At 41.5% G+C, this 22,476-nt stretch overlaps 1 protein-coding gene across 2 annotated transcripts in view; it reads right to left on the bottom strand.

Annotated features, from left to right (window-relative positions):
* The window catches only part of TRIM37 (tripartite motif containing 37), a 2,575,817-nt gene that overhangs the window by 970,025 nt on the left and 1,583,316 nt on the right, over positions 1-22,476 (bottom strand). For both annotated transcript variants that reach the window (XM_044054277.1, XM_044054276.1), the window contains exon 17: positions 13,009-13,142. In XM_044054277.1, the coding sequence (XP_043910212.1) occupies positions 13,009-13,142 (134 nt within the window). The remainder of the gene's footprint in view (positions 1-13,008; positions 13,143-22,476) is intronic.

Raw genomic sequence — 22,476 nt, 5'->3', positions numbered from 1 at the left:
AAGGCACATTAACTTAAATGAAACTGTTTTGCTGTACAGCTATACATTATAATGCTTTCTCTTTTAAATGTATGACTTAGTTTCCCTAATATAACCTGCTAATAAGGTAGCTGCCATCTGCTCTAATATATATCATTTATATCACCCCCCCCCCCTTTGTGAGGGGTAATATCAAAGCAGACAACTCATTTTAACCCTCCTCCAGTTGCTTCTGCATTCTTCATACCCTTCTTGAGCAAAAATGGTTGTACTTGGATAATTAAAGGGAAGATTCTAGAGATGTAGTGCAATCAAAATAGGATTAAGTATTTTGTTTTGTTAGGTGACATCTGTTTAGCTCTAGTAAAAAGGTAAATGTTAGAGAGCTGTGCATTTAAGTGCCAAGTGCAGTCAGATTTCAAAAAGTTACTAAGAATTGCAAGACAGACTGAAAATACACTTTGGCACTGATGGGGGATAAAAAGACAAATTAATTTGAAATTAAATAATATTTATTTTTAATTGGCAACTGAGTAAATACACATTTTTGTTCTACAGGAAATAAATAGCTAACTTTTTAATGGCATTTAATGAAGTAATTGTTTGGTAGAAAACACATATTAGTTAAAATGAAACAACCCTTTCTCAAATATCTAAAAGCAAACTGAGGAACCACAAAAAAGTGTTTAATGGAAAAACAAACATGGCTTAGTAGTGAATAGGTAGAGGGTTAAGTATTTAGTTCTGGTACTAAATAGAAACAATGGAAAATTCAGGAATATTTTGGCATTACTTATAAATCTGCTTTGCAGCCACTTTTGCAGTTTTTCCAACATCAAATTCACAGATGACTAACAAAGATTTATAGCATAAGTATGGGAAAAAATAACAAATGAAGTATAAATTTCTGCAAAAGATATATCCATATGGTTGCACACATTATACAGTCTTACACAATTACTGAAAAATAAATGCAAAAACTGTACCAGTTACTGAAAATATTGGACAGTAACCTGGCTTTGAGGAATGAGCAATGTGAAAAGCTGTCCAGAGGAAGGAATTATAAGGCGTTGTCCACTTGACCATGCTTGAGGGTGGAAATGGAGAATGTCCAAGGGAGACATGTTCTTCTAGTAAATCTTTGGTGGACAGTGATCAGGAAGGACGAACTGATTTACAGGGGATGCAGGACTGCTTGACAGACTATGTCACTCTGTAAGTTGGTGATGACCCTCTGCTATACCTAATGCACAGTCACTCGATGGACACATCTTGAAGCATGCACAAGGACAAGTGCACTAAACAAATTATTGCTGCCACTTCAGTGAAACAGATTTTTCCCTGATGTTGGGCCATGTACTGGAAATAAGTACAAAGCACACTAAGAAGTTCTTTTGAAATTTCAGATGAAGAAAACAAGAATGACTCTAACAAATGCACATTTCTTTCTTTGTCTTTTTTTTAAAAGGGCACCTCTGACACTGACATTTGGGTCTCTTACCTGTTCCCAAACAACTCCATCCATCCTGTAGATTCCACATTTCAGGAACATGGCATCCCAGTGTGCCCTGCCATTAGGCAGTGTTCTCCATCTCCAGAAAAGATAGTTCCTTGGCAATCTGAGTTAAAGGTAGGCAGGCAGGGGTGCTGGTGTCAGGCTGACCTGTCTTTTGTAGCTCTGCTACTACATTTTGCTTTTACAATTCTCTATTAAGCACCTACATCCCCAGAACTACAATACAATAATGCAGTGCTTGTTTGTGTTCTTATGCATGCAGTGGAGAGGATCTACTGCATGTACGGTAACTTCAGCCTTATACTCCTGTCATATCTCTCTCTGTCTCTTTGATCTCTGCCATAAAGTAACAAAACCTCAGGAGACCCCCCACTTCCTCTTCCCCACCATCCCACATCCATTCAAAGGCTACCCCTCCCTAGCTAGCTCTCAAGGTCCCAAGTCACTAATAGGACATATCTCATCAAAAACACACCCAGATGCCCCAACCCATGCAGTACAAAAGATTAAAGTACCAAACTGTTGAATATTGCAAAGATTAAGACTATAAGCTAATAATGAGCTTCACCTTGCAGTCCTAGGTTTCATATTCATCAGTCTCCATTTTCTTATTGTGTGACTAAGCAAGTCACTAGTCATTTGACCACACAGTGATATTGTACCTTCACTGAAAATGGGCTTCTACCCAGTGAACAAAACATATGCACAAAATAAAAATAGCCTTCATCAGATGTAGTGTTACTCAAGAAGAAATCACAAAAATATACAAAACAAATTCTGTGAGGGGGGAATATAAAAGTACAGTTTTGTACCTACCATAAATGTAGATGTTCGAAGATCCACATTGCTGCAGTCCTTACATATGGGTAGTCCGCTGTCCTCGGTCAGCCCGAATACCAAAGTATAAGGCTGACGTCGGTCAAGGCGCTTAAAACTGACATCAGGACGTCAGGGTACAAAAGCGCATGACCGACGTCATATCCTCAGTCTTTTCTTGCCCCAGATGTCAGAAGGCCCTAAAAAGAAAGGCCAAAACCAAAAGACAGCAAAACCAAACAACCACCCTGCACTAATCCTATTTACAATATTTACAATATTCACAACCCAAACCACACAACCGCCTCTAACTACAGAGGGGAAGGAGGGAGGGTAAATTGGACTGCAGCAATGTGGATCTTGAACATCTACATTTATGGTAGGTACAAAACTGTACTATGTTCTTCATCTCACATTGCTGCAGTCCTTACATATGGGTAGAATCCCAAAGCAGAGGTAAGGGAGGATGGCAAAACTATAAAGCATTGGGAGCTGCCAAAATGCCCTGTAAAACTGCAGTGGCAAAACCAGCCCTAGATTTAGAGTAAAGTGGAAGGTGGTAATGCTTAGAGAAAGTATGCACTGAACTCCAAGTAGCTGCCTCCAAAATATCTTTAGTTGCCACCCCTTAAAAAGCTGTAGAAGTGGCAGTAGCCCTAGTGGAATGAGGCCTAATCCCAGCTGGAATCTCCTTACCATGATGGGAATAACAGAAAGCAATACAAAACCCAATCCACTTAGAAATAGTTTGTTTTGAAACAGGCTTGCCCTGAGAACCCAAAGCAAATGAAACAAATAACTGCTGTGACTGCCTGAACCCTTTAGTTCTGCTCAAATAATATCGCAACTGCCTGTGTATATCCAAAGTGTGCAAAATCTTTTCCCCTTTATTTTGGGGGTTTGCATAAAAATTAGGCAAATGAATAGTTTGGTTTAAAGCCACACTAGAAACCACTTTAGGCATAAAGGAAGGATTAGTACGTAAAGATACCCTATCCTTATGGAAAATTAAGAAAGGCACAACCGCCATAAGGGCCAGTAATTCAGAAACCCTTCTACAGAGGTAATGGCCAACAAAAAAGCAGTCTTCCATGATAAATATTTCAACTCGGCAGTAGCTGCAGGCTCAAAAGGTTGTAGAGTGAGTTTCTCCAACACAAAATTGAGATCCCAAGCAGGAGTAGGAGCTCTACGTGGGGTCTTATATTCTTTGCCCCTCTAAGGAATTGTTTAAACAAAGGATGAGAAAACAATGGTGGGTCACAGTCATAGTGAGCAGAAATTGCTGCAGCATGAACCTTAATAGAGGAGAAGGACAAACCTTTGTCCAGTAACTCAGTAAGATATTGAAGAGCCACACTTAAATTAGGCTTAGAAACATCAAATTCCTTTGCTGTACTCGAAAATAAAAATCTCCTCCATTTATCTGCGTACACTTTCCTTGTACTAGGCCTTCTGGCCTCCAAAATAACATTCAAACTTGCTGTGGAAGCTGAGACCCTCCAGGGTTTAAAACAGAATATGCCAGGCTGTTAGATGTAGAGAGTGAAGTTTGACATTGAGTAAATGACTGTTCTCCTGAGACAGCAGGTGTGGAATCGAAGGCAAAGGCCATGGAGGCTCCCGTACCAGACTTCTCAGTAATGGGTACCAGTGCTGTCGAGGCCAATCTGGAGCTATTAAAATCATCTTTGGCTTGTCCTGTCTGACCTTCAGGAGTACCTTTGGGAGGAGAGGCAGAGGTGGAAAGGCATACACATGAAGATTGCTCCAATTGAATGAGAGAGCATCCACTTTCCAAGCTGTGGGATGAAACCTTTTTGTGCAAAACTTTGGCAGCTGGTAGTTTAGTGGAGAAGCGAACAGATCTATGTCTGGAGTTCCCCATAACACTGTCAATTTCTGAAACACATGAGGATCCAATTTCCACTCGTGGGGATCCATAATTTGTCTGCTCAACACATCTGCTAAGGAGTTCTGTGCTCCCGGCAGAAACCTTGCCTGAAGATTTAGCTGTAAATTGAGAGCAGTCTCCCACAAAATCATTGCTTGTCTGCATAGAGGATAAGAATGCGTTCCCCCTTGCTTGTTGATGTACCACATGACAGTTGTGTTGTCTGTTAGAATCAACACCTGCCCTGGAAGAAGTAAATCCTTGAAAGCTATTAATGCAAATTGGACTGCTAACATCTCCTTCAAGTTGATATGTAGATGTTGAAGTCTGGCAGGCCACGTGTCTTGTACCCACTTTCCATTTAGATGAGCTCCCCAAGCTTTGTCTGAGGCATCTGTCGTTAGAATCTGACTCGCCTCTGGCCGGGTCACAGAGAGTCCCTAGTTTAGGTGACATTCCTGAGCCCACCACAAAAATTCCTTTTGAATGCAAGGTATTATCTGAATGACAGTGTCCATATCTTGGCAGTGCTGTGTCCATACATTTTTGAGATACCATTGTAGCTTCCTCATATGCAGTTTGGCATTGGGAAGCACCAGAATACAAGATGCCATGAACCCCAAGGCTTGAAGGACTGTCCTTGCAGTCAGCCTGGACTGATGAGACAATTGATGGAAGTAAAGAGAAAGATTCTGTTGTTTGTCCGGGGTCAAAAAGGCCATCTGGGATGCTGTATTCAGTCTCACACCCAGAAAGCACATGTCCTGAGAGGGTACTAGACTGGACTTTATTTCGTTCACAGAATACCCCAGGCATCTTAGCACTGCTATCACATACTGTAAATGATGAAGAAGTTCGTCCTTTCCTTGGGCCAGAATCAGGCAATCGTTTAATAAGGATAGATCTGTATTCCTCTTAGCCTGAAGAAAGCTATCACTGGAGCCAGAACCTTCGTGAACACTCTGGGCGCAGTAGATAAGCCAAAGGGCAATGCAGAGAACTGATAATGAGAAGTCCCAGCCCGAAAACGCAGATACTTTCTGCAACTGAGCCTGATAGGAACATGAAGGTAAGCCTCCTTGAGATCCAGAGTCACCATCCAGTGATCTTTGCCCAGCAGAGGTAAAAGCTGTTGTAACGTCAACATTTTGAACTTGGGAATGTCCAGATATGTGTTGAGGATAGATAAATCCAAGATTGGTCTCCACGTGTTCCCTTTCTTTGGTACTAGGAACAGGCGAGAATAAAATCCTAGGCCCACTTCTGGCAGAGGGACCGGTTGTATGGCCCCTATTTGAAGTAGCAGAGAAATTTGTTCGTGAGCCTCTAGTCTTTGCTGAGGAGGAACGTCCGGCATGCCTTTGAAAGGAGGCAAGGTATGGAAATAAAACTTGTAACCTCAGTGTATGATATCCAATACCCATTTGTCTTGGGTAATCAAATTCCAATTTTCCTTGAAAAGTGCCAACCTTCCTCCCAAAGGAGCTGCCAGGCAAGTAGGATCTGGCAGCTGAAAAGGTAGGTCATTGGGCCTGTTTACGAAAGGACTGGCCCCTGCCCTCACCCGAAGATTGTGCAGGTGAACTCCCTGTTCTAGGTCTGAAAGAACTCTGAGCTCTGCCCCTACCACGTCTAGATCTACCCCTAGACTGAGAATCATAAGAAGGATACGTCCACCCCTTAGCAGGCCAATTCCTAATAAACTTTGGAGGCTGTACTTGCAAAAAATCTTTAACAGCCTGCATGGACTTAGCCTTGTCTTCCATTTTCTTCAAGACTGACTCCACAGGTGAACCAAACAACACATCAGACTGTAAAGGAGCATCCAAAATCCTTGTCTTAACATGGTCAGATAAATTCTGATCCCTCAGCCATGCGTGCCTGCGAAGAACTGAACCAGTGGCAGCCACCCTAGACGAGGCCTGTACAGCATCAAAACCACATTGTAAAGAATGCTTACCCACCTGCTCTGAAACAGGCACCAAATCTTGTAACTCCTTACACTCAATGCCTTCCACCAGAGCATCCACCTTAGACTTCAATTGAGAAAGAAGATAGTTTTGATATTTCAACATATGAAACTGGCAATTCAAAGCCCTCATAGCTAGGGTAGAAGATGTATAGACTTTCTTTCTCCATCTATCCAAAGCTCTGGCCTCTTTATCTGGAGGAACCGGATTTTTTACAACAGAGGCCTTGACCCCCTTAGGTCCCTGACTAACAGTTTCTGGGTCCGCCCTAGGACTTTTATAAAGATATTTATGAGCCTCAGGCACCCTGTAATACCTATCCGGTTTAACAGGAGCAGGAGGCAGAGAATCAGGATTAAGTGAAGCCTCTGCAAACACATCTTCCACAACATCCAGAACAGGAGGTATAGCCAAGGGCCTATGCTGAGGCAAAAGCAAAAATTCCCTAAGTCTTTTCCTGGAATCAGAGAAGTCCTGACCTTCCCACTTAAAATGTTCCCTCATGGAATGAAGAGTCTCTGAAAAAGAAAAATCCTCTGGAGGAGAAGCAGAAGGAGTCGAATCATCTGCATCAGAATCAGAATAAGGAGAGTACTCCTGCAAGTCTTCAGCCGAAGACTCAGAAACATCCGAAGCCTGCTCAAAACTCCCCAACTCTGGCTCCACTCTAGGCCTCTTATCAGGAGGGGGCAAAGAACCTCTAATCAGAGTAATCAAATCTTCTGCCATTTTAAGCATGTGCTTCTTGGGCACAGACCCTGCTGCACTAGGAGTGACCCCAACAGAAGCTAAACCTGGCCTGCCTCTGGGAGAAGCCTTGGAAACAGAAGGAGAGGGCCTAACCACCCTAGGAAGGGAGGGGAGTACAGTAACTTGGGAAGCCCCTTTAACCTGACCTGCCTCCTGAGAGGCCACATCCTGCAATATCAAAGTCTCCCCCTGGGACTCCAGAGAAGCCTCCGTCGGAACCACCGGTTCCACTGACGCCTCTAAAGAACCGACGTCCGGAACGGATGACTCTTCTTGCCTGGGTTTAACTGCCTTGTCTTTGCGCTTCTTCGAAGAAGCGGGCGCCGGAGAATCCGACGGCATATTATAATTGCACCGCTTCCCGAAGACCAGCCTAGCACAATCTAACCTTCGTTTAATAGTGCGCTTATTGAACCTAGCACAAAAGCGACACCCAACAACGTCGTGCTCAGGCCCCAAACAAGGAATACACAAAGAATGATAATCCCTATGCGGTATCGGTTTCCCACAAGAAATACAGTTATTCACTTTTTCTGACATCCGGTAAAACACTGAGGCAAGAAAAAAACAAAATATTCCCCAACGGGGTACTTAGCCAACTTTGATTCGGTCTGAAACTCCGAAATCGAAATATTTCAGAATGCCGAACGGCACTTGCAACGCTGCTTCTGCATCGGACCATGCGGCAAAAAAGACTGAGGATATGACGTCGGTCATGCGCTTTTGTACCCTGACGTCCTGATGTCAGTTTTAAGCGCCTTGACCGACGTCAGCCTTATACTTTGGTATTCGGGCCGACCGAGGACAGCGGACTACCCATATGTAAGGACTGCAGCAATGTGAGATGAAGAACATCAGCAGTGATACAACACTAGGAAGCAAAAGGACAACAGAAATAAATTGCAAGGAACGTTTGTTGCAGTGAGGAAGGTGCTGTGCAGAAGAGGAAGGAGACAGTAATGAGGAAATTGATAAATGGTAACTGGTAACATGGAAAGAAAACAAAAGATGGAAGAAAGAAATGTAAATGAAAAAGTAGTAGCAAAAGTAGATGTGCAAGAAAAAAGGAGATAATCACCAAATGACAAATATGCAGACTGATAATTCTGTAAAGGTTGAAGTCATGAAAAATATACAAAGGATGGACAAGTACAAAAGGCTAAGAGTCTGTGACCTTCCTCAAAAGGGTGGTATAAAATTAGTTACAATAATAAAAATGATGTTGGAGACAGATACTCAATAAAATCTGGGAAAACCATGCGTACAGATAAATATGCTACATAGGACTGTTACCTCCTTATATTTTGTGGACAAACTAAGGAATAGGGTTTCAGATAGGCAGGAGTTAAAGACGCACAGAGGACATTTAAAATATATGCAGATGTAATAAAGTACATGCCTGGAAAAAACATTACTGCTATGGGCATAATTCCAACAGTACCATCTTTTTATCCATTTTTCAACACTGGGTTGAAGAAAACAATATACTTTTTTGCAGTCAGTCTATATCAAGAAATGCTATGTCATAAACAAAGTAAATATACTGAAAGGATCATTTCTTTAATTGCAAAAAAAATGCATTTTTTTATTATCATTTGCTGACCAGGTTAGTCATAATACGATAGCTGCCTATTTTCAGGATAAACTAGAGGTGGTATTTATGCTACTAGAGGAAATCTGGCCAGGATATCAGGGAAATTCCCAAACTCTTTTTGATAAGTACCATGGGATCTTTTACATCTACCTGAGCTACCACCAACTCAAGCAAATGGGATTTCAGTTTAACATCTCATCTGAAGGATGACAAACTCAGGAGCATAACACTCCTCTTATGTTGCACTGTAATGTCAGCAATCAATCTACCTGCTGTGGGAACAGAACCCACAGCCTTCTGCATCAAAAGTGAATGTGCTAGCTGTTGTACCACTGACACTACATATTTTATACTACAAACATAAAATTCTGTTTTTTTTTTTTTTTATGTTTTCCCTAGCATCAAACTATTTATATGCAGAATTGTGCAGTTTTGTTTGGCAATTTTAACCAACTCCTACCTGTAATCTGCACTTTTCTGAGGGATTAATGGGCTGGTCATCTGAACAAGTGAGGAGTTGACAATAATGGTATGATATATGTAAAGCACCTGTATGCAATGACAGCTCGGATTTTTAAATGTTTGGATGCTATGGCAGCCTGGACTTTACTGTTTGTGGTGCTGTTTTGATTCACTATTTGATTTACATAATTAAGATTATTTATGTACTGTTAATTATAGGTTTAACTCAGTCTGGAATTTTTCGCAAATTTAAAACAAAACTAATTTGTTCATTTCTGTTTATCAGTTTGAGTCATTATACTACTGAATTCAGGGCATGTTGGTCACTACTGTATTGTGCTTAGGATTAAGCAGTCAACTGAGTGAATGAAGCTGAAGATATTTGAGAGACAAAGGTCTTCTATATTAATCAAAGTGCTTCTAGAAAGATCAGATTAATTTTTTACTAGCATCCATAAACAGAAGTAGTGAATGATTATTTGCAGGTGGATGTAGTTTACTTTGTCTTTCCAAGACCTTTTGATATGGTTGATTATAGGATCTTATTTCAAAGGCTCTTGGGGAAAATGTAAATGCCTACTTAAGCCGGATAAAAAATCCACAACAAGACTGTGCTTGTAGAATCAAACTAGTTAAATCAACAGGAAGTTTCAATAGAATGATTTGTAGGGTCCCTCAAAAATCAGTACTGGAAACCTCATTCTTTTTTCTATGTATACTCAAGCTGTACAAACCATTATTACCAATACATTGTTTATTACCAATAAACAATGCCAAAATAACTTTAAAAGCACCTTGAACTAAAAACTATCGTAGGTTCATAGGCTGATACTAGGCTATCTGCCCTAGGGCATTTATAAGCCTAGCCAGAGTGTGTTTGGCTTTCACCACCCTTTTAGATTAGTTGACTGTGCCTCTGTATAGTAGGTCACAGAAGACAGCCCTTTTGAGGTTAGTTTACTGTGCCTCTGTCTAGCAGGGACACAGAGAAGATCCCAGGGGTAAACCTACGATCTCCCATCCACTCAAGATTTCTCTTGAAGAGGGTCATTGAGGGACTCTGCCTAACATGGATTAGGATTTTGTTCCAGAGTGAGGGGAGCCTCTGGGATATGAATCTGTCCCACCAGCATGTCCTATTTATTTCTGTTCTGAGGTTTAAGTCCCTGGAGCGTGTAGCTCTAAGGGATTTGTATTTCCTGAGGTGGAGCATGTCCATTAATTCTGGGTTGGACATGGTTTTATACGTCAGGCACAGATCGCCTCTTAGCAGGCGGTAAGCAACTGAGTAGAGCTGGAGTTTCTTTAGCCTAACTGCGTAGGGCATCTGTTTGAGTCCCTTGATCCTCTTGGTGAGGTACTTTTGGGGTCTTTCCAGTTGCTGCAGGTGTCGGATAAGGTACATCACAAATGGGGCATTGTATTCAATTATGTGCCTGATGAGTGATGAGTAGAGGGGCACAATGACCTCTCTTGATCTAGATGTGAACCCTTTCGTGATAAGGTGGGCTATATAGAAGGTCTTTCTAACCACTTTGGCAATGTGATTGTCAAAGGAGAGATTGCTATCTACTTGGGTCTCCAAATCCCTAATTACTTCTCCCGTACTTAATGGATTACCACCTATGTGGTAATTTGTGGGCACTTTGTTTTTCCCAAAGGGGATGACTATGCACTTTTTGGCATTTAGCTTTAGGCCATGGCTCTGACACCAGTTATCCGTCTCTGTGAGATCCTTTTGGAGGATGCTCGTGTCAGTTGGCGAGTCGATTATGGCACCCAGTTTGCAGTCATCTGCGAACTTGGTCAGCCATAGTCCTCCCATGTTAGCCTGTACCTCAGAGAAATATATACCGAACAAGAGAGGTCCCAGGACTGAGCCTTGTGGGACGCCACTTGTAACTGGTTTAGAGTCTGACAAGGCACCTGCAATTCTGACCATGTGGGTTCTATCCCTGAGCCAGTTTGCAACCCATCTTGTGACATAGGGGTTGATATTTAAGCTGGTGAGCTTATTTATGATGCTCGAGTGGGGTATTGTGTCGAAGGCTTTTGCGAGGTCCAGGTAGGCTGTGTGGACTACCTTCCCTTCATCTATGGCCTTGATGACTGTTTCAAAGAAGTCGACCAGGTTCAAGAGGCAAGATCTGCCCTTAACAAAGCCGAATTGGGTAGGATCCAGTGTTTGGAGGTTCCCAATGTCTTTCTTTATGAGTTTCATGATGATACGCTCCATAGCTTTGCAGACCAGGCTAGTCAGGCTTATAGGGCGATAGTTTCCGGGGTCCTTTGTGGAGTGGGACCACTGTTGCTGTACGCCATTCCTTGGGTACATATCCTGTAGTAAGGCTGAGACTGAACAGTGACTTTATGTGAGGGTTCAGTTGTTCTTGGAGTTCGTGTAAGACACAGCCCGGGACACTGTCTGGTCCCACTGATGCTGTGTTTTTTGCTTTGGAGAGGGCAGCTTTCACCTGTGCATCTGTGATGTCAGGGAGGCTACACTCTGTTGGGATAGACATTTGCTCTTTTGGGGGAGAAGTTGCACTGAACCTGTCTGCCAGGATGTTGGCAATGTCTGCGGGTTCAGTGTATTTTTTGTCATTTTGAACTAACTCAGAGCATATCTGGGAGTTGCCACCCAGGTTCCTGACATAACTAAAGAAGGCCTTGTGATTATCTTTAGCATCTTGTGCAATTTTTATTTCGAAGCTGGCCTTAGATGATTTTATGAGGGATCATAATTTCTTGCTAGTACTGATCAGAGATGCCTTCCCTTTTTGGGATTTTGATCTATCATGTAGTAGCTTCCTCCTTCTGTTGTATAGCTTATTTATGGCTGGGGTCCACCAGACAGGTCTCCTGCCTTTGGTGGAATGAGTCTTGGTTTTATTTGGGATAGCATGATCCATGCATTCCTGTAGGTGTCCATAGAAAGCATTTGTAAAGGATTTGGTGGTTTGTAAAGCGTTTGTAAAGGATTCTTTTGGCTTTTCCCGGTTAGAGGTCGCTACAGCGGAACTCCAGTCCGCTAATGATTGGCAGTGAATTTTTACGGTGTAGAGTTTCCAGCCTGGTGCCCAGCCTTCAAAGAAGGCACACCTACACACACTCACACCTACCTGCATGTCTTTCAATTAACTCGACCGCAGGGAGGACATGCAGACTCCGCACAGAAGGCGCTCCAGCCGAGAACTGAACCAGAGAATCTCTTGCTGTGAGGCGACAACTCTAACCACTGCATCACCACGGCCAAATTGTCAAATTAGCAGATGCAATTAAATAGGCCTTAGAAATGTGATTAAGTACAAATAAAATAAGGAAATGTATGCCACAAACAATTTAGGATTTTTGAAGGGTATATCAATACAAAAACATGATTAACAGAAAGACTTAATAAATGTATATACAGACAGCAAGCTTTTATAAATCAGACTACACGTTTGTGGAAAAGTGTCCAAGTTAATGAGATGCAGCCTAGATTTATTACATCAGATAATCCAAAAGTCTTACTATAACTCTTCAGCTCACTATCTCATAGTAAAATGAACTATTGGGGTGCCACATAAAAATGACAGAAAGGATCCAGGGTAGGTTTACATAGATGCTGATAAGGATTAGAAATCCAAGTTACAGGGTTCACTCATAATTATTACAGAATGAATGCATTCACTCTTAAAATGAAATGAAACCCACGTGTGTATAACTTAACTAATAAATACCAGTGCAAAAAAAGACAATGGACAGTCTATTTACATGCACAACATACAACTACAATCACAGTTCTTAGACAAAAGTAAAAAAGGGCATAAATTCTTTTTGAACAATCCATGGGCATCTCAGTTCATACTATACATGCACTATTTGTGGTTAAAGTTTAGTGCAATTCCTGATGATGTTTACTCACTGGATAACCAATATGAGGAAAATATAACAGCACTTAATTTTAGAATTTAACACACAAATCAGTCCTCACTGGACAGCCGTCTTTCATCTCATTTTTATCTAATGTTATATGAATACTTACATGGTCTCCTCATCAATGTCATTTTCTTCAGTGTTACTAGTTGCTGTAGAACTGGCAGAGGAGCTATTTCCATCTAGTTGGTTGACCTCCTCTTCACCCACAAAACCAACATCAAGATCACCATCAAGAAGTCCCTGCAATATGAAAATGCAAAAAAAAAAAAAAAAAAAAAAAAAAAAACCACAGCTGCAATTAGTAGTTCATATACAGTCCTCTACATTACTTTGGCATTCATAATCTCTCTACAGCAGCTGGCTTCCTAAGTAATATTAAACTTCACACCCAAAAAAAAAATTTGAAAGGAAAAAAATATCACAGAGGCAATGAAAATTTAATCAGAAAACACACTATTATTAATATACAACAAAAGTTAACAGGCTATCCTGTTGACGACTAAATATGATAATGGTAAGCAGCAATATAATCAGCAGTATAGTCTTGCTAGTGCTCCACTGACAATTTTCCTCTAATAGGAAGTGTCCATTAGGATAAAGTTCTTGTACAACTCCACTTCATCCCAACCTAAAGGGGTGCAGAGAGCAGCCAAGGAAGTGATAGAACTCTACAAATATGTGGAAAAGGGAGTATAAAATGCACATTACATGCAAGAGGTCTTTTTCTTCCAAGTACTTACCATAATATAAGATGGCAAATTCAATCATGTCTCAAAGTCTACATGGCAGGGTTTTCTACAGCAGTAAATTACTCCATCCATCTATAAGAGTGACAAATTTTGATGTTTCCTACCCTAGGAACAATTACCATATTGTCAAGCTATAAAACCATTCCTTGCAGAATATCTAGACATGAATATCCCAGAGATCAGTTAAAAAAATGTAGTGATGTAACAGCAGCCATTACCTAACACTAGCTATTCCCTGCACAACTAACCAATCAATATTGTGCTGTGTTACCTATCAAGCATTGTAAAAATCAAACCCAATGGTTCTCAAATATCTAAAGGCCGAGCAGCAAGACAAGACATGATATTCCACATAAAATATGTAGTAGTTTATACATATATATATATACATATATTACACACACACACACACACACATATATATATATAAATATATATATATATATATATATATATATAAATATATATATATATATATATATATATATATATATATATATATATAAAGCAGATGATGGGAGGGTATCCTAACTGTGAGAGCAAGAATGAGTCAGTCATGAAATAATTAGTAGGGCAATACAATTCAAAGCCAATATAAGAATGAACAGAAGAGGTTAGAAAGGGCTAGGAAATAGGACTGGAAAGGCAATATGCAAAAAAAAGCAATGAGGATATTTGCATGGCTCCAAAGAATGCAACAAAATATATGCAAAACAATGTTCAATATGATGTGTGAAATTTCAGCAATAGCAGTGGAAGTGGTTGCACAAGTACTTTTACACTTCAAATATACTTCAGAAAATTTTTCCACAAGTAGAGAGCAAATGTTGAAGGTCTGATGGGAAAGGGGGATACTTTAGAACATGTGTTTTTGGCAACGCAATAAGTTGACAGATTTTAAAAACTGTTTTCAAGGTATTTTGTCAGAAATGATGGGGTAGCAAATTATTGTTACTAAGGAAATTATTTTTTTTTTGGGCTGAGATACAGTAACTGAAATGCCAAGATGCAGTAAGGCCCTACTAGACCTAATGCTGCCAGATGCCAAAAAAGCAATTACTAGAAAATGGATATCAATACCTAAATTAGTAGTAACTGAATTATTAAATGTTGTAAAGGAGATAAAAGTATTGGAGGTGAGACCTTTAGAAAAGATAAGCAGCAAGTTAAATAGAAATAAATGGAATTTGTCAGACCAGAATGAGTGTAAACTTTCAGAGATAGCAGGACTTCAGCAATCTATGTAATGTTGAAGTAAATGTTAATTGTTAAGAAAGAAATCATATATGTATAATGAACGAAAAACGAAAGTGTTTGTAATGGTTAGTTTTTCTTCTATATAACTGTATGCAAACCCATATCACTGTGCAACGTGTGACATTATAATTCAAAATAAATGAATCCCCCATCTACACTACTTCATATAGCTCTACTTCCTTTATCTTTGTCCTCATAATCTACATTGTTAGACAGAATACAAAGCAATGAATCTAAAGACCCTATCTACAAAATGTCTGGAAAAACTAATGCAGCAAAGCCACTTCCAGCTTTAGCTATTCAGACCAAACTGTAATGACTGGTTACAATTTATGACTGTTAAGCCAAGTTTCTGTCCAAGTACATAATGCTGATCTTAAATGGCTGTAGAAACTGCAGTACCTCATTGTTCTGTGTCCACTACAACCTTGCAAAATGATGTCTGATGAGTCATACAACTTTTCAGTGTAAACTGCAATCTCATTTGAAATTATTTCCCCACAGGAACATCTAATGTAATGCATGCAAAAGAAGCACAAAGATGCTTGCACATTCTAAATATTTTAGTCCTATGGGTACAAGCAAACATCCTTCTGAGTCCATATCATCTAAGAGCCTTTCCTCGATTCTTAAGATAAGGATATAAAAGATGTCAACATAATTTCCCGATTTACATCAATAACGGTTGTCTCTGACATGAAGAAAGAGTAGCTTTCTCAGCTAATCCTATCTCTATGAAACATTATGGCACAAAACACACACAAGCATCTAATTCTGACATCAATACATTAATAAGAGCTATCAATAATATCACATTTCAAAACAGGAATTTCAAAGAAAATGTTAAAAAAAGCAAGCAGGAAAAGGGACTTTGTAAGCTTATCTCCTCCAAAAAGATAAGGGCACAATTAAAAAGAACAGGTATATTTCTTTTTAAACAGTTTCAATCGTTACTGTCTTGCAGTATACATGTTCCCTTTTATAATTTTCATTAACTCCAGCTTTATACAAGTTGCTCAATTACTGTCTTCCATTAAACTTCAATTTTCATTTGATCCCATTTACTAGCTATCCCTTCTGAAGTATTTTGTATCTTCTGCAGTAACTCAAATTATATCCAATGCTCATTCCTTAAATTCCTATAACAGATAAGTAGAAAACTACCAGTGTGATATTTTTACATCATCATTCCCCATCTTTGGCTTATGTTTTTTGGTATATGATATAATTGTTGGATGGATCTCAAAGCTTTCAACTAAGTACACATGTTCCTGTGAAATATAAATGTTAAACAATCTAGCCCAGTTCCAAAAAAGAAGCGGTTACTATAAAGGCTGTCTTCCAAATACTCGACACCTCCAATGACTCCACCAGATATACCAAGGTCCACCATCGTTGTAAATACGAAAAGTTTTATTACAAATATGATCAGAAAATCCAACATAACAGGAATAACAGTACGGATTTAGCGCTTTCGTCTCCCACTGGAGACCTCTTCAGAATCAGTACATAACATATCTTGATTCCTTATATAGTACCCATGAATCCGTTAATTAATTAATAAATTGAATAATAAGTAAATCCAATTAATTAAAAAATACACATATAATCATATTCACTAGTGTACGTGTATTAGAAATATACAATGGATGCTTATAGACTTCCGTAAAACGAATTAAGTAATTTACATTTGTATACCCCTAGTAAACATAAAAATACTTGAACTACTTGAACTATGCTTGTCAATTTCATCGATGACCATAAAAACAAAAGCATGGCCATGGTTATTGGCACAGTGTCTAGCCAATGCATTCTCATCCTTAACCTTAAATGGTACTTGTGAACATTAGATTAATTCCCAGTAGGTCTGCTAGCTGAATGAAATCATCTCGGGCTAGACACAAGTGATGCTTGTTGTGCGCAGGGAAGAGCCAGTCATCCAGGTAAGGAAACACCTGAATACCCTGAAGCCTCAGGTGGGCCACTACAACTGCCATTACCTTGGTGAACACCCTGGGGACTGTGGTGAGACCAAAGGGCAGGGCCCTGAACTGAAAGTGTCTGGTCCCCAGCCGAAAGCGCAGAAACCTCCTGGAGCTTCTGTGTATTTTGATGTGGTAGTAAGCATCCTGAAAGTCTAATGATCACATCCAGTTGCACTCTCGGAGATAAGGTAGAATGGACTGTAGAGTGACCATCCGGAATTTTTGTTTTGCTACCGACAGATTTAATGTTGACAGGTCTAGAATGGGCCTGAAGTCCTCCGTCTTTTTTGGCACCAAAAAGAACCTTGAGTAGACGCCTAATCTGGACTGATCAGGGGGGACCTTTTCGATGGCTTGTTCGAGAAGCAGCTTTGAAACCTCTAGAGCTGCGGCCTCCCTGTGAGTGGGTGGAACATCCGGGAGGTGTTTTGTAATGTTTGGAGGGGCAACAAAAGGAATAGAGTAACCTCTGGACATTATGTGAAGAACCCAGCGATCTGTTGTAATGGACTCCCATGCCACTGGATGTAAGGACAATCGTCCCCCGACTGCCTCCAGAGTGGGACAGTCGGGCAAACCCTCAGGACTGCTGACCGGGTCTATCAGAAAAGGGTTCCCTACACCCAAAATTCCTGGGACCCCCTCTACCTCTGGGTTGGCGTTGATCTTGTCCCCCTCTGCCTCTGTGGGAATAGCTGTCCTGAGAATCTCGGGAAAACTGAGATTTTCAGAACCACATCTTCTTCTGCCCTCTGATTCCTAGAGAAGTACCGCTGAGGGTTAGAGAAGCGGATTCCGACGGCAGACAAAGTCTTCCCATCCTTTTCACTCTGGACCAGTGTGTCACGTACCGTCATCCCAAAGAGGGAAGAGCCGTCATAGGGAGCGTTGATAAATGACACCTTGAAAGGGTCCTCGAACTGACACAATCTGAGCCAGGTATGATGCCTCATGGCTATGCCTGTCCAGTCACTCTAGCTGCTCCTTCCGTGGCATGGGAAAGTAGCCGCATAGATGTATTTGAGACTGACTTTAGAGTAGACATTTTTGTTGAGAACAGCTGTTTGTCCTGCGGCGATAAAGACTCTGGGGGCGACTCAGCGAATTCCGAAGCAAGGTCTCACTGAAGTCGAATCACATGTGCCAAATAATTCAGCGCACGGATAGAAAAGGTTGCTAAAGAGTATACACGCTTCCCAAACCTATCCACCAACCTGGACTCCTTGTCTGGAGGGTGGACTAAGGAATTCGCCTGTGCTAGTTCCTTCTTTGTGGCCGCTGCGACGAACATAGCATCGACTGGGGCTCCTTTCGACCAGGGTTGTCTATCCGAAGGAGGAGATAAGACCTTGTCAGGACGTTTGGGGATGGGCTCTACAGTGTCGGGCTCCTTCCATGCCCTCGTGGTGATGAGGTCCACCAAGGGGTCTGCTGGTGGGGACACCTAGGAAGTAGATGGGCCCGTGCCAAAGGCCTCCAGGAAAACTGACTCATCCCCAGAAGTTTTTGGGGCTGAAGAACCTCCCCTCTGGCGGATGATTTCCATAATTTCTCCGAAGGAGATGTCTTTGGGAGGTGACCTGGGGGAACCTTCTGCTTCATTTAAGTCAGTGTCAGTGGTGAGGGACTCGGGGGAGTCCAAGTGCCTCCTTTTGCACTTGCGGTGGCCCTCTTCAGTGGGACTTTCAGAAGGGGATCCGCAAGCCGCAGGGGTTTCCTTGGGGAAAATGACCTGGGGATCCTCTGGCACAGGCTGTCCCCGAGACAGGATGAAGGGAGTCATCGCCAAATCCAGGGGGGCCTGGGTGGTATCCGAGGGAACGGGCTGGGGTCTGAATCCCTGGGAGAGAACCCTCTCCACCACTTCGAAGGCCAAAGGAGAAGTCCTCCCTGGATCTAAAGCGGGGACCGGAGCTGAAGACAGGGTAGCCTGAGGTCTGAGGGAACGGGTCGGGTCCGAAAGAGTCGGAGCTGAAGAATCCATTCCCCCGGGTCTGACTCCCTGTCTGCAGCTCTGAGAGACACTCCAATCCGAGTAAGTCGGATCCGAGGAACTTAAGGTAATAGCCGGAGTTGAGTTTGGAGGAACCGTCGGCTCCGAGCTACCAGCTCCGAAGAACCTTGGATCCAGAAGCCCCAAAGCCAAACCACGGATCGGAGAAGGAGAGATGGGGTGGAAAAGAGGCATGGAGGTCGCCCCTCCAGAGGGAGAGGGACCTGGTAAGACTCCCATCTGAATTTGGGTCTGAAGAAATCTCCGCATCACCCTGTCCATATCCATGTCCGATAGGCTCAGAGTCGACCTCGAAGAGGCCACCGACTTGGATCTGGCTGGTCTGCGCAGAGGGGTGGAGGGCCTCGGGTCCGAATGTTCCAGCGGCTCCTGTGAGAAACGCGGTGACCGGAACAGAGGAGAAACAGACCTCATGGTTTTGGATGGAGGGCTGAGAAAGAACTCCCTGTCTGGGGATCTCTTGCGATGCCTGTATTTCTTTTTCTCCCTTTCTTCTCTGCATCTTTCCTTTTCCTTCTCTCTTTTTTTTTTTTTTTTATCTTTGTCAGACTCGCTGACTGAAGATCTGTCCTTAGAGGACCCATCACCAGATGAAGAGGGAGGTTGAGTCCCTGTCTGGGGAGGTGCACTAGCGACCGAGGCAGAATCCAGCATGGCAATGGGGAGAAGGCCTTTGGTAACTAGCTTGGCCCTGGGGTTGAAGCCTGAACAGATAGCACACTGGGTGGATAAATGTGCCACTCCTAGACGTATTACACACAAAGTGTGACCCATCAGCAGGGGAAAGCTTATGGCCAACACTCTGTACATTTTTTGAACACAGGCTCTGGCTGATCAGCCATAGTCCTGCACTCAAAGGTAAAGGTACTACCTTCCCAATAAAACCCCACACACACACAGGTAGGGGAAGGCAGGCCTGAGTACTATTCTACTACAAAAGAAAAAAGCTTTTTTTTTTTCCTACACTAACAACCAACGCGTTACTACAGAAGGGGAGGGAGGGTAATCCTACACATGCACACTAGATATAATCAAACGTTTCCACTTACTATCCCTTTTTTTAGCTCAGAGCAAAGGAGACCACGATGCACACTACTGGCATGGCAAATGAGATCTGGGGGAAGATGGGAGATGGTAGGGCATTGTGGCTAAGGGGAGGAGCTCGGAGCTTAGAGCAGATGCTAGAAAAAAGTTGCCGGTTCGGATTCGATATACCCACAGAGGTTGCAGATAAAATTAAGTTAACTATTTCAGATGTTATGATCAGCATCAACTGCCCCTTATCCAAGAGGGGCATAGCTGAAACCCCTGGGGTGAATTTATGGTTTCCCATCCAAGTGTCCAAGTTATTGAGGAGCTTTTTTTTAACTTGGATTGGGAGTTAGTTTCAGAGGAGTGGCAGACTATGGGAGACATATCTGTCTCTCCAGCAAGTCCTGTTCATGTTACAGGCTAGATTAAGATCTCTAGAGCTAATGAGTCTTGTCCCATTAGATTTGCAGATGTGCAGCATGTCCATTAAGGCAGGGCCTGACTGCTCTGTATGCCAGGCACAAGTCTCCTCCAAGCAGTCTACATGATACAGAGTATAGTGACAGTACCTTCAGTCTGTCCATAAAGATCATCTGATGAAGGCCTTGAATTTTTTTGGTGAGAAACCTCTGAGGTCTCTCCAGCTTCTGCATGTGTCTGCTGAGGTACATACAGAAGGCAGCACTGTACTCAATTACTGGTATGATGAGGGAAGATTACAGAGGAGTTGTAACCTCCTTTGTTTTGGATGCTATTCCCTTACTTATGAGATGGGCAATGTAAAAGGCCTTCCTCACCACTGTGGACACATGATGATCAAAGTTAAGGCTGCTAGCAACCTGTGTTCCAAAGTCTCTCACCACTAGGTTTGAACTTAGGGGGTACTGTTAAAGAGACAATCCCAGGGATTTTTTTGTTTTGATTCTGATCTTTGTTTACATTTTCAATCTGGCTTTCTGGGCATGTCCCAACTTTGGCTGCAGGGGTTGGGGGGAGGGTGCTTACAGGAAGCTTCAGAGGTGTTAGGCAGATTCCTTCTCAAATTGCAGTTGTACTCACAACAGCCCTCAGTCATTCATTAGTTTCAACTGCCCTTTTTATCCTTAGAGAAACTAGCTTTCAGGAATGTTATGATCTGACTTGCTAATACCCTGCAGGAAAGCATCTGAGCAATGCAAAGTTAAAACATTGGTAAACAGAGTTTTCAGTTAATTTCATATTTTATTTTGTGCTGAATTCTAAATGCTAGCTAAGTACAATGATTTTATGACACAAATGCCCTAGCTTCTGTAGAAAGCATCTAAAAGATGCAAGTTTCAAACAGTAGCAGAAACAGTCTTGTTTCTTTTTTCATGTTCAAATTGATCTCTGAATACTAGCCAATTGTGATTCACAGATTAGTACTATGCTAACTGCTCTTACGAGTCATTGTAAGCCTAGCCAATTATCCCTTGTGAGACTCAAACCCTAAACCTTGTGTTTGTAAGGGAAACACCTTAACCATTAGGCCACCCTCCCAACCCCTTGATGATGGTTTTCTAAAATGGCATGTCTTCTAAAGGGTTCAAACATGAGTAGACAGTCTTCAGTTCCTTTTGTTTTATAGTCTACATTGCTCATATAAACTCAGAAAGCTGCTAGAATAACACAAGTTGTGTTATCGTGCATTTTCTGCAGGATAAGAAGTCTGTGCTCAAATATATGTAATTATTTACTGACTTTCATCTTCATTGATTTGGAGGAAAACTGCAAATTTTATGGAGAACAGACCAAAAACATCAGATGAAAATTTGAGCATTCTGCAAAAATCTGGACAGTTGAGAGGTATGAGTCACACGCATCCATTCCTTTAATTTCATATTTTATTTTGTGCTGCTCTCATGCATTTCCTGCTATATATACTACATGCTACATGTTGGTGATTTATTGGTTGCACTGTATGATATGCTCTTAAGCAGTTTTATTTCTATTTCTAACTTACAACTGTATGCATTTATTTGTACTTGACTCCACTGTTATCTGTAGATAAGTAACTGAAATGATACTGTGTGTTTTCTTTTGTCATCATTCTGTCTGTATTGCCTGATGAGTGGCTAATTCCCTGTCTGACAATCCTTAGTCTTACATGACACTTTTCAAACTGTTGTTGCTGTTCAAGTTACTCAAAAAGGCGGCAACATCAGAGCAGTGACACAGCTAGTATCCTACCCTCTTCACTACCTCATACTCTAATACCTTGCCCTTCATGGCAAATCAACACAAAATAGATAATTCTCCTTTTATGTGTGTTGTGTCATGATTTCATATACTACTTTTGCACAATTATATACAGTGTCATTGTAGGGCTGCCACATCTCCTGTTGCCAAAGTGGGATTTTTGTATGAAAATGTGAGATTTTGTAGGACAAACCACACATACAACCAGTGCAAATGACTGGACTTCTGTACTGCTAAAATAAAAGCTCATTTTTTTTTAGAATTTGATTTACTTATGCTGTTTCATATAACATGTGCATGTTATAAAGACACTACATAAT

Source organism: Protopterus annectens, chromosome 13.part0 (assembly GCF_019279795.1).
Source record: "Protopterus annectens isolate FY-2018-M chromosome 13.part0, PAN1.0, whole genome shotgun sequence".
Classification (NCBI taxonomy): domain Eukaryota; kingdom Metazoa; phylum Chordata; order Ceratodontiformes; family Protopteridae; genus Protopterus; species Protopterus annectens.
Note: the sequence above shows the minus strand (reverse complement) of the source record. Positions and strands in the feature narration are given on the sequence as shown.